Source organism: Morone saxatilis, unplaced genomic scaffold (genome assembly GCF_004916995.1).
Source record: "Morone saxatilis isolate NCDOM2014 unplaced genomic scaffold, NCSU_SB_2.0 Contig10, whole genome shotgun sequence".
Taxonomy (NCBI): Eukaryota; Metazoa; Chordata; class Actinopteri; family Moronidae; genus Morone; species Morone saxatilis.
This window is the reverse complement of record NW_023339652.1, coordinates 18,490,998-18,503,327: the sequence shown is the minus strand read 5'-3', so window position 1 is coordinate 18,503,327 and position 12,330 is coordinate 18,490,998. Positions and strand designations below refer to the sequence as shown.

Sequence of the window (12,330 nt, the reverse complement as noted above, 5' to 3'; positions counted from 1 at the left end):
ACTGGGAAAAAACATTTCTTTATGTATTTGTGCACGGGGGACATTGTTGTGTTGAAACTAAAGCCTGAGCAATATATTGGAGATGCAGATGATGACCAATATGTTCCCAAAGTGCGCCGATATGGAAACAATTTTTGCGGTCATATATTGTTGTAGTGCAAAATGTATTCAGCAGAGGGCACTGTGATTTACAATACTGTGGCAAGCAGCACAGATTAAGAGAGGAGAAGCAGCTCTCGGCAATGCCAGCTAGAATTGGTTGACAATTAAATTATTCTTTAACAAAGTTATTTGTTTAAGAAAGTAGCCTTCTGAGTGCCTTTGCAGAGTCATATCAGTCCAGCTCAAAAATGTACCAGTCTTCCATATCCCGTATCATTTGGACTTTCCTCAAGCTGTTGACACAAAGTTGGATTAAACCATTGCATTAAAATGTCATTGTACACTGTAGCATTGAGATGTCCTTTCAGTGGAACTAAGGGACCAAACCCAAACCAGGAAAAATAGACCCAAGATTACACAGACGCATATGTTGACAGAACACACACACTATTGGCCATACGGTGTACAGTGCAGACTTTTCAAATCAATCTGCACTTACAGATGCACAGCTACACATGCGTAACTCATACTATACAACGATAAACTACTATCTGCCTAGGTGGTAGGCAAAACATGTAAAACATAACAGAACTCGTTGAAAATGTCAGAAATACTGTAACATATTTATGATTTGTATAATCTTGAAACTATACTTGACCCCTCAGTAGCCCTCTGACACGGCTCACAAGGCACGACCTCCGACCTGTATTCACTGATCGCTCACATAGAAGGAAACAAATTGCACAGATACCCTTGCTATGATTAAAGTCACCTCATGAACTGTAAGTTCATTCAGCTCCAAAATTATAGGCACTAAAATCAGTTCAGACCCCTCAGAGCCGTTTTGCACAATGTCGTCACTATACATCATCTGCAGCCACATGTACTTATCTAATATGATCAGCCATGATTTTTACACACATTACTAAAAGCTAATGGAAGAGCTCATCATGGAGGACGGTGATCATGCCATGACACTGTGTTATGCAAACTAAGCTGTAGCATCAGTCCAGCAAGTATTGCTGTAAATAATGCACTGACCCAAAATATTTTTGGTTCTCGAGCCAGCCCGCATTTCCACCAATTCCACCACCGGAACCACTGTATTCAAGGATGTGTCATCAACCTGTAGAATATGACACGCCCACTTTGGTTCCCAAAGAAAACCTGCTATTTTTCGGTTCCAGTTGGGAGCCAACGTTTTGGGTTCCGAACTGATTCATTTTTGGTCTAAATACTCTGAACGGTTCAAAAATACTAGCATTGCAGGAACCAGAATGGAGCTGGATCCCCGTTGGTGGATAAGACGAATCAGCTGTGTTTGCCAGCAGCACCTGGATACAGTGATCCATCAGTATGGAAACTACTACGAACACTCTGAAAAAGGTTGATTTCAACACAGCCTGTTGGATTTATTTGTTTAAATTTGTGATTCATCTTCATGGAAGAGAAAGACTCCTTTAGTCAAAATGTTTGACTGTTTGTCTAAGGTTGAAGTTAATGTCATCTCTGTGCATCAAGGTCTGAGAACTGTTTAGCCTAGCTTAGCATAAAGACTGGAAGAACCAAGCACTTGTCCACAATTCCTCCAAGTCATAAATCTCTAAAATACCTAAATGAGCACCGATGATCTGGTAGCCCTATTAGTATTGTTTTTCAGTTCAACAACGCATTAGACCATAAAATGACATCATATTTTCTGACCTGCCACATCTGAAAACACTGACCTCTTAATACCTTATAGAGTTGTTATTCAGTCCCTCCAGAAAGTTATGTTGTGATAGAAACAATTAACACAAATTCAACCAATCCCTGTGAATTCTGTGCAAAGTTTTGTCCAATCACCCCAACTAATTGGCAAATTTGACCCATCATTGTAGTTTCCTTTGAGTTTTATAGCAGTCCCAAAACGTTGAGCCATATGTGACCAAACTACAAACAATTTCATTCTCACTCATTCTCAAGAATAAGATGCCTTTTATTTATTTAAAAAACAACATGCATCACAATTTAGAAAAGCTGCCATAAAATCAGGCATTTGAGGCCAAAACAATCCCCCAAAAAGATAAAGAAGAAAATCTTGGAGGGACTGGGTATTGTGAATGTGGTTACACATTCAGCAGAAAGAGCATCAGTCATTTGGAATTGTGGGCTAAAAGAAGCTCAAGATCCTGGTAGAGGTGAGAGGAACTGCAGAGTTGGGAATAATTATTTGTGTGTTCCAGGAGGAACATTAGATTACACATAGCCATCTGATCTATTCTTAATATAAAAATATTCATTAGTGCAGCTTTATGTAAAAGTTATGACTTTCAGGTCAAGGTTGTGACTTGGACTTCCTATCTCATAATTGATTTGGCTTGGTAAGAGACTACCCTTACTTATTTTGTCATGACATAGCAAAAAGAGGTTTTAAATTGATTTTCTCAAGAGAAATGGGATTCAATTTGTTACTAAGAAGTAGTAGAAGTACTAAGAAAGAAACCCAAATACCTACAGTCTCAAACTTGACTCACAGGTGTGTTGAAGACCTTTTTCAGAGTCTGCTTTGATCTTTTGTATACTTGGTGCATGTAAACCTTTTAGCAAAGAAGAAATACTGCAGGCAGGTGAATGAATAAATGGGTGTTTTCTGGAAAAATTGAGAGCTGGGCCCTTGGGTGACCCAGAGACGCTTAAAATAACAGATGTAAGAGTAACCAGTAGCCAGTGATCTTTGAGGACTCGAGATCCAAAAAGTGACAGAAGTAGTAAAACAGTGGCACAGCCAGCAACCAACAGAAGCTCCTGTTGGCCAGGGCTCTATTTGAAAAGGGCTGTAGAAAACCTGTTTGTCATGGCACTGTTGGATTCATGGCATTAACGTACACACACACGTCTACTCTACTCTCAGTGTTAGAACCAGCACAGACCCGCATACGACACTGGCATCAATAGAAAACACTAATGTACACGGATGGAGCAGAGCCCCGGTGAGTCAGATCAGAGGATTCTTCAAATTGCACTTTGCGTCCCAACATGACACACAGTCTGGTCTCTCCGTCTCCCAACCAAGTGTGGTGAATACACTCACAGACTGAACACACACACAACTCCACAAGGTCCGGTGTTGGTTCTCCATGTGTTTTAGGCTATTGCAGGTATTGGGTTTGACTGTAGCACCTGTAGACTGGTCTGAAGAAGGAGCGTTGTAAGGCTGATACCGATGATGCGTTCCAGACATGTCCAAAAATGTGAAATTCTCCAGTTATATAAAATGCCATTGGCCCCGAAAGTAAGAACTATAAAGCTTAGAGGGGTTGGTGAGCTCAAAGCGATGGGAGATGCAGTTATCTGACGTCAATCTAATGTAGCAACACACGATGTAAACACCTACACAGTCACACTGCTTTAGAAACGGTTTAAGCCTTTAATGATGAATCTATATATTTTTGTTTTTGCATCACATCATATTAACCCCAGTGCAGCACATTTAATTGTAGCCTATTTGTTTAATGAGTTTCAGTTTGTATCTTTAAAGTGGTGTCCCCAGGTGTCCTTGAGAGGCTTCCAGGGGTTCTGCAGCAAAAAGGGGAATCATTTATTTCTACTGTAGTTCCATATTTAGGTTATGGGTTTCATACACTTTCTGTGATAAAACATCTCAAAGAAAAAATGCCTATCAGATGGAAGACCCTAGGGCAAAAATATCTGTGGTCTAATTTGTGTCTGTTGAGTGGCGTTTTCAGACTATTCTGACTGGGGTTGCACAAGTGGCCCTGACTTATGCAGGGGTGCCATCAAGTATGTGTCAGCTTTCCATTCATTCCCATTATATGCAATTCCACTAACGTTTATGGACCCCAGTATATAGAAAATAACACATTTATACCACACGGAAAACCCTTAGAACCCATTTTCATTCAGATATCTTTGAGGTCAGAGGTCAAGGAATCTAATTGAAAACGACCATGCCAAACTTTAGCCCAACTTTGGAGCATTATTTAGCCATAGTTACACTCTAAAAAGTCATTCAGTTGACATATTACCACCACTTAATTAAGTGCACTATCGCAAGATAAAGAGTCTAATTTCATTTAGATAATGTGGAATTTTTTTTTACATTTTTACGAGTAGCCTACTCAACCAAAAAAATAGTCTTTATGCTCCCAATAGTTGGTTGCAATTCGGACATAACTGGGATTTTCCATTTTCCAGCTGCGTCTGGAACGCACCACGACTTCGCCACAGGCAGACGGCTCTCGCGCACCCTGGGCCCTCAGCCCGGGCCCTCAGCCCGGGCTCTTAAGACTGGGTGACGGCCAGGGTGTTGACGTACCCGTGCGGACACATGTCGTTCTCGGACACGCAGTGGGAGAACTGGGCCGGGTTGCTCCCGCCGGCCAGCCTCCGGACCCCCTGCACCGCCGCGCACTGCTCCACCAGCTCCAGAAGCTTACACACCAGGAAGAAGATGTTTTTGAACATGAACACCGACACCGGCATCTTGTACACGTAGACCTGGAAGCACCTGACCACCAGCAGGGGTGCGTTGACCACCAGGCCGGTGGAGAAGCGGGCCCAAAGCCACCGGCAGCGCAGCTCGGACGCCGTCAGCTCGTAGAGCCAGATCACCGGCACGGCCAGGGCCACGAAATACACCGAAATCACGGTGTACTTCAAGTAGACGACGGGGATCTCGTTCCGCAGCAGCATCTCTACGAGCGTGAAGCTGTCCAGCAGGTCCAGGCAGGTGCTCATGAAGCAGCTGTGGGAGCGGTGCCGCGTCGCACCGTTCAGGTCCTCGATGATGGAGTTGATGAGGCAGAAGAGCAGTGGCGCGGACAGCAGCATGATGATCTTGAAGCCAGTCACTCCGCACGGGACCTTGAGCGCGATCAGGTCCAGGATGGAGGTCTCCAGGATGAGCACCACCTTCGGAGTACAGGCGATGACATAGATGAGCCAGGCCAGGTAGGCGTAGGTGAACTCCCCGAGGTTGCAGCCGAAGATGGAGCTCTTCTGGTGGAAGCCGCAGGCCCGCTCCCTCTTGCTCCGCGCGTTCTTCATGAAGAAAATCCCCCAGCCCGAGATCACCACCAGGTCCGTGGCTATCCAGGAGCACCAGTACAGGTCGGTGAAGATGATGAGGTAGAAGTCCAGAATGCCGCCCTGGAAGATGAGGAGGAGGAAGCAGAGCGCCTTGTAGAGCACACTCCGCTTGGATTTGTGCGCCAGCAGCGGAGCGCTCTGGATGAACTCCCCCGATGTCATGATGCAGGCGGCGGCCGCGGCTGAGGAGGAGACCAGGGGCTGGATGCTGCCGCTCTCCTCCGGGATGATGCTGCCGCTGGTGGTCTGGGTGTCCCGCCTCCTGCTCAGCCGCCCGGATTCCGGAGAAGAGGAGACGGGGGAGTCTGGGCAGTAGCTCGCTTGGGATCGGAGATAGTCGGCCTTCGGATTGTCGTTCCCAGTTTCTGAGATCATTGTATTTGTGCGGTCGCCTCCCTTTCTTCCCCTTTCTTCCTTCCTGATGCTTTTAAAGGAAGAGAGAGACAGACATGCGCAAAGGAAGGTATGGACTCAGATGGAATGGACTATTTATATTTAATTGACTGCATTGAATACATTTCAAATAACACTGTAGCATTGTTACTCACTGAGATATTTATTTGATAGGCTATGTAGATCAATTCAGATCAAATCAATATTATTGGTTAGATGTTAGTTAATCTACTCATGTTGAATCTATACCTATAAAGGCTATCATTTAGTTGACTTACAGTGCAGCTGCTTCACTGTTCTTCAGGATGTTCATTCATTCCAGATTATTTAGTCTAGCTCCAAAGTGCTGCTTTGTTTCCCCTCAGAGCTCTTAAAGTGCTGTTGGTGTTTGTAATGTCCAGACAATAATGCTCCAGTTAAATATACAATGGCAGAATTATAACAAACATATGGCCTAAAATAAAAATACATTTAAGCATCCACTAATTCAGTGGTTCTCAACATAGGGTTCGGGGACCACCAAGGGTCCTTGAGGGAGTTGCAAGGGCTCCCCCAGCAGGACTGTTAAACTTGTTACTTACTTTACTTATTACTTTATTTAAACACTCCACTATGTTTACCAGCTGGTCTCTAACTGGGTCTGTCTGCTGTGGAGCAGGTATGCTTTACTAGTCAGTCCCTCCAAGTTGCAATCGCCACAATAGAAGCTGCAGTTGAGAATATTTATAAAAACAACTTTGTGGCCTATTTGTTGAAACATTCACTAAACCTGGCAGTAGGACATGAGACAGAAAATCTGTGAAAAATCAGCTTCCTCTGGATTCTCCTAGTGCTCCTAATGGGATTTGCAAGAATCCACCGGGTCCTGAATGAAAACAACCAATCAGAGCCGAGAAAAACGAGTTGGTTGTCGAGTCTCAATCTGGGAATGAGACTCAACAACCAGCATCTTTCTATCTTTCTCAGCTCTAGTTGGTTGTTTTCAAGCAGACAAGACAAGCATAAAGATTTAGATTCCAGACAGAGCAGAGATTGATAATAAACTTTAATTTCAAGTTAAGATGGATGGCTGTGAACATAGAAAACACACATTTCAGTATAAACATATGCATTCCAATGGAGTTCAACAGGTTGAGACCAGCTATCAGAAGTCTGTGGATGAATATCTCAGCAGCAAAGCTTAATTTGCATTACTCAGTTAAGCCGACAAAACAGTGAATCTACACTTCATACAGGTGTTGTGGGAAATAAAAAAAAGTCTCTGCTCCACGATTCTCTGCACTGCAGGTCTGCTGAAGAGTTTCTAATCACAAATGTCGTCTGAAACCTGGTTTAGAAGAAGGGCTTGCCTTTTGGTACCACAGGTGTTCCTGATGCTGAGATTCAGGATGGTGGAGGGGGAAAAAAGATTTTTATTTTGTCCATTTGACTGAAGTAGCAGTTTACTGATGTATAATTGGATTTTTATGCAAAACTACAAGAAGTCAGATATTTGTAGTTCGATCACAGAAAGACAAAGTATAGTACTTAACCTTAATTGACCCTTCCTAAATCTCGCCTCTTTTTGCTCAAACCTTGGTCAGAACCTAGCTAGCATTTTGCTAACATTAGCTAATATGTCACTTTTATCTTTTAACCATCTTCAAAATGTGTCTTTTCAACATAGACGAGCACATAGCATATCTAAGTGCAGAAGTTCTGACCGAGCATTCCTCAACTGTAACTGGAACACAGAGCAAAAAGGGGCGGGACTTAAGAAGGTTCAACTGCACAGTAACTTGATTCAAAGGAAGTATGTTTCGCAGACTGCTTCAATAGGTGCACAGGTGCATGTGAGAGAGGGAGTTAAAGAGGAAGGTTGGGGTCATTTAGCCTATAGCCAATTAGCAGGTTTATCCCTAGTGCTGATCCAGGACCTGTCATACAAGGTATCAGGGCCACAGACTGTATGAAAGAAGTGGACACAGCCAGTTTGGCATTTTCGTCGCCATCTTTGTTGTTTTTGGAGCCAGAAGTGACCATATTTGGATGAGTGGTGGCGATGAGGAGAAACTAATTTATCGTAAAAGATGCTTAAAATATGGCAGGACCAGGTATCATTAACATAGCTAACACTAAAGCTATCAGCTATCAGCCACAATGACTGATAGAAATTGGGATGCAAATTTTGCATCCCAATCCCGGAGGCTACGTCCACTTCTATACAGTCTATCATCAGAGCCCTAACTCACCATCTCTGTAACCCAGACACTTCAGTCACTGAGCAAAAATGTCTGACTGACTGCAGTGCTGCCCTGGTGGCTGGAAGTTATAGGAAATATGTTCAGTAGTACTGCTAGAATATCGGTTCAGCCACAGCTAACCCTTCCTAAGACTTTAAGCCTTTTTGCTTTGTGCTCTAATAACAGTTTAGCAAGCCTTGGTCAACTTCCTCCTTTCCTGTACTTATTTATGCTATGTGCTAAGCTCATCTATGTTGATGAGACAACCACATTTTGATGTTGGTTAAAAAGATAAAAAGGTTATATATAGATATATATAAAAAAAATCACATTTTAAGTTAACCATTTTCAAAATGTGGTTGTCTTTTCAACACAGAGTCTAGCACATAGCATAAATAAGTACAGGAAAGGAGAAAACTGACTGAGGTTCTGACCGAGGAACCGTTCAGTTCAACTGTTATTGGAGCACAGAGGAATAAGAGGCGGGAAAAGTCAGTTGGCAGCACTGAGCAGCATTCTGTAGGCTCAAATTAGTGTGCTCAAGATCAGTTTAAATCCCATGGTATTAGATATGCCTTTTTACATTATTTCTGTACCAAATGTTATGAACCCCTGGGTGCCTAAAATGTTTGAGTTGCAAAGATGGCCGTCAAGGATCAGGGCTAGTGGTCACCTTGCTTTAAATTGCCACCAACCCTAAGAGCTTGTGTTCAATTATAATTTAAATTCTTTCAACCCTGAAAAAAACCAGGTAAAGATTTCTAGGGGACACATTAAATACTTTGCAGTACAATATGAAAATGGTTATGGTAAATGTATTAATCATCAGCACAATATAATGGCTATCATCAGCATTAATAAAGAAAAAAAAAAAAAAAAAAGGCCCGGCCTTCAAAAACCGCAAGTAAAATCTTACAACATGCCCATCACGATTACAGTAAATGGTGCTGAGTAAGTTTGAGTCCATCCTCAGAGTCTCAGAAATACATATTAACACCTGGGTAGATGATAAACAAGTCAAACCCACACCCACAAATAAACTTGACAATGTTTATTAGCAATATTTGAAGAAAGTTATAATTTTTGTTAAATCTTATATTGAGTTCTTTTTGTCATTTTATTATTTTACCTCTTAACATGAACTGCACAAGATAAGACTCACGAGGATAGATGTCTAGAAAATGTTTAGCACGAGCGCACTGACTTGTTGGATTTTTAATCTTTTTTTTATCTTTTATGAGTTCATTTATTAATGGCCTGCTTAAAGGCACTGCCACAATACAGGGGGTGGGGGAAAAGCTACTGTCCATCACTCGCACAAGACAGTCCATTCTAGTGTCTAGTATACATATGGAGGAGGAGGGGGTGGGGCAGGGTTAGTCGTAGGGGCCGCTATAGGTAAATCTCATAGAAATCGTCCAGCTCCTCGTGAAACAAGTCCCATTCATCCTCTGAATCTGTCACCTCATCATCGGTTCCTGCCGCAAGCAGCATGAGGAGCATCTCGCTCAGCTCAAACGTCACCATCTCCTCGTCCTCGTTATCGAATGAATCGGTGCTTTCCCGCTCGTCGAAGATGTCCCACAGCGGCGTCCGCCTCGAGTTCTGGAGCGGGAAGGGGAGTTTTATTTTCAAACAAGAATCTATTCTGGGGATAATAACTTAATGTGATGCAGCTGTTATTATCAATCCTGGTCTACATAAACCCATTTCTGCCAGCAAATAATTCAATGTTAGGAATGACAACAATTAGGTTCTCACAGATTTATGGTACTAATTCAGAATTCTCATTTATTAGGTCAGGATTCTGAGATTAATCATTTTGACTTCCTACCTCTAAATGATGCCAAATGGCAGAATTATGTCATACTCCCACTGCCTGTATTGCTATCGCAGCCTCTCTGTGGTTTGTGTACATGGCCTGTCTGCTCCGTGTGCAGCAGAGTAGAGCGACTGAAACTGCTGTTTATATCACCTATGTTGATGACATTTATTTCAACCAAACCAGAACAGTGAAAGACTAACTTTTGACTGTTTTGGTGAGTTTTTTTATTTTGTTTCTGTCCACTTTGAATGAAGTCACAATATTACACAAGGTAATAGTTTTTTGTCTATGCAGTCTGGTGGGCAGTGAAAATAATATTATATTATAATATAATAATTAAACAAAAGGTCTCTCTCTTTAAGGATCCTTTCCATAATGTCAGACGCTTACAACAACAATTTGAGCCCGTCAGTGGCAAAAACAACCACTCTGCCGCATTTGTCCCCAAACATTACCTAACATTACATGGCAGCCACTGTACTGTACTGCATTCTCCATTTTCTTATCTATCTTGATAAACAAAGTATTTATATGACCAACTCATATTAGGGGATTGTTGGAACAGTGGAAAGACAAAGACAGGTTTTTGGTGTTTCTGTCCAGTTTGAAGTATATTTTACAATTATCTGCTACATAAAATGACTGGTTTTGTAAATGGAGTCTGGTCAGCTGTAGCGCCTATTGTTTTGGTCTGAGATTCTGGTACTTAAGTCTGACATCTAGTGTAAAGTGAAAATCTCCCATCATACATCACACATCTGTTCACATTTATCATTGAAGTTTTCCCAGGTGTGTCCTTTTAATTTCATTTAACAAATAGAACCAACACTGAGTGAGCAGACAGACAGAAACCCCTGTGTAATATGATTAATAATCACTTTTTACTTTATTTTCACACATCAGAAAGTTGTAACTTATGTTAACTAGTTTATGCACTACTCGTGTAATGATTGAAATGTTTTTGTTTTTATTCAAATTTTGTAATGCAATTCCATACAACCGTCATGTGACACTAGTACCTTAATATATTTTAATTGGTGGTTAATTGGCAGGTCATTTTTGAGGTGTTGTATATTTGTATATTTTATGCACCAATGCACCAGGTCACATTCCTTGGCAATAAACATAATTCTGATTCTGATTTCTTAATGTCAACACACAAACAATTTACTAATAGAGAGCATTTAAAGCAATGTAATATGTATTGTAGTGTTACACCTCAGAGGTGTTTCTAATTAACTTTCCAATTCCAGCAGAGGGCACTACAGTTGAGGAGGTGCTGCTACTGTTATTAGAGTAGCAGCCTTTGAAAACTATTGAAAATCATGAAACATTGGCTATGTTGACAGTACAAACTGTTGGTTGTACTAATGTATTTTTAGTAACTGCTGCTGAAATAAGTGAGTGTGAACTGTTACCCGGTTCCTGCTGTTGGATCCGGTCTGTCTTCGCTGGGGCTGAGCTTCCTCCAGCCGTCCGTCAGGAAAGGCGTGCTTGTAAAAGCAATTTGAGCCAAAGGGGCAGGTTCCACGACCCTCGTCAAAGTATCGACATGGTTTACTCCTTAAGAAGACAAACCAGAGATTACACACAGCCAGTCAGACTGTGTCAGTGATTCAGAGCACTAAAACTGATCGCTCTTTGGGTAATGGATGTTTTCTCGGTGGAGCCTTTCATTAATTAAATAAAATGTTTCACAGATGAAGTCTGCACTGGACTGTTTTTCTCAGTCTTGCATCCGCCCACTCCCTGCAGTGTTTCCCACCATTACCACCCACTCATGCACATTCACCATCCCACTCTGATCACATCCACTAGCTCCACAGCTTTCTATTCAAAACTCCATCCTGCAGGGAAAATAATGAACTTTTAATTGCTTGTCCTCAACTGTTTAATAAAGCAGCTTTAGAAGACCAGAGGGGGATATCAAGAAGAGATTAATGGGTTAGTGAGGTACAGTGTGTTGAGCCTAGACAGAGTTTTCACTGTCATGAAGTTGTCTCTTTTAACCTGACTAGATGCCATGGTTACTTAGGCTGCACACCTAACCTGCTCTGGAGGAGGTTATGATCAGTTTGGGATGTAACTATTTTCATGATGATGCTCTCTATGATTGTTATAGATTCTCAGCTGAGGGAATGTTATATTCAGAAAGTTGTTGAGCCATATATTAGTAATGTAGCAGAAAAAAGCTGCGTAATTACAGTAGTGCAAACTATATGCATGGCATTACCACAGGAACCTACACGCATTGAGTTGGAGATGCAGGTTTACTTAATATTAATAGTAATAAATTGAATAGTAACATTCAAATATTACACAGCTCATCTTCCACACACTAATAGAATAATGCAGGCACAGCACAGGATGATGTTTTTAGGTTTGGTCCTATTTGGCTGCCAAGTCTGTTTTACCCTGCTGGTATTGCAGCCAATAAGCACAGAATGGAAAATGGCTTAGTCTATTAGTATTTATCACAGATAGTATTCAAATCAATAAAACTCTCACTCCGATTTGGCAAAAAACTAAAGTGATTTCCATGTATCCTACATTATGTGACAGTGGCTAACGTGCAGTTGTCACCTTAGTAATACACAATATAAATAATGATAAAAAAAACTATAAAAGAATGAACTTTCTGTATATTATTAATAATATACATTAATTTACATTCCTCTTTTGCCTTATTTGCAGCAA

The 12,330-nt window shown here is 41.5% G+C and overlaps 1 protein-coding gene across 1 annotated transcript; it reads right to left on the bottom strand.

Moving 5' to 3' along the window:
- Positions 1 to 4,254: 4,254 nt before the first annotated feature.
- Positions 4,255 to 8,135, bottom strand: tmem121b (transmembrane protein 121B). The gene has a single exon (XM_035675077.1). The coding sequence runs from the start codon at positions 5,566 to 5,568 to the stop codon at positions 4,387 to 4,389; it is 1,182 nt and encodes a 393-aa protein (XP_035530970.1). The 5' UTR covers positions 5,569 to 8,135; the 3' UTR covers positions 4,255 to 4,386.
- Positions 8,136 to 12,330: the final 4,195 nt, after the last annotated feature.

Coding starts and splice junctions, on each gene's coding strand:
- tmem121b (XM_035675077.1), bottom strand. CDS start 5,568: ATGATCTCAGAAACTGGGAACGACAATCCGAAGGCCGACTATCTCCGA.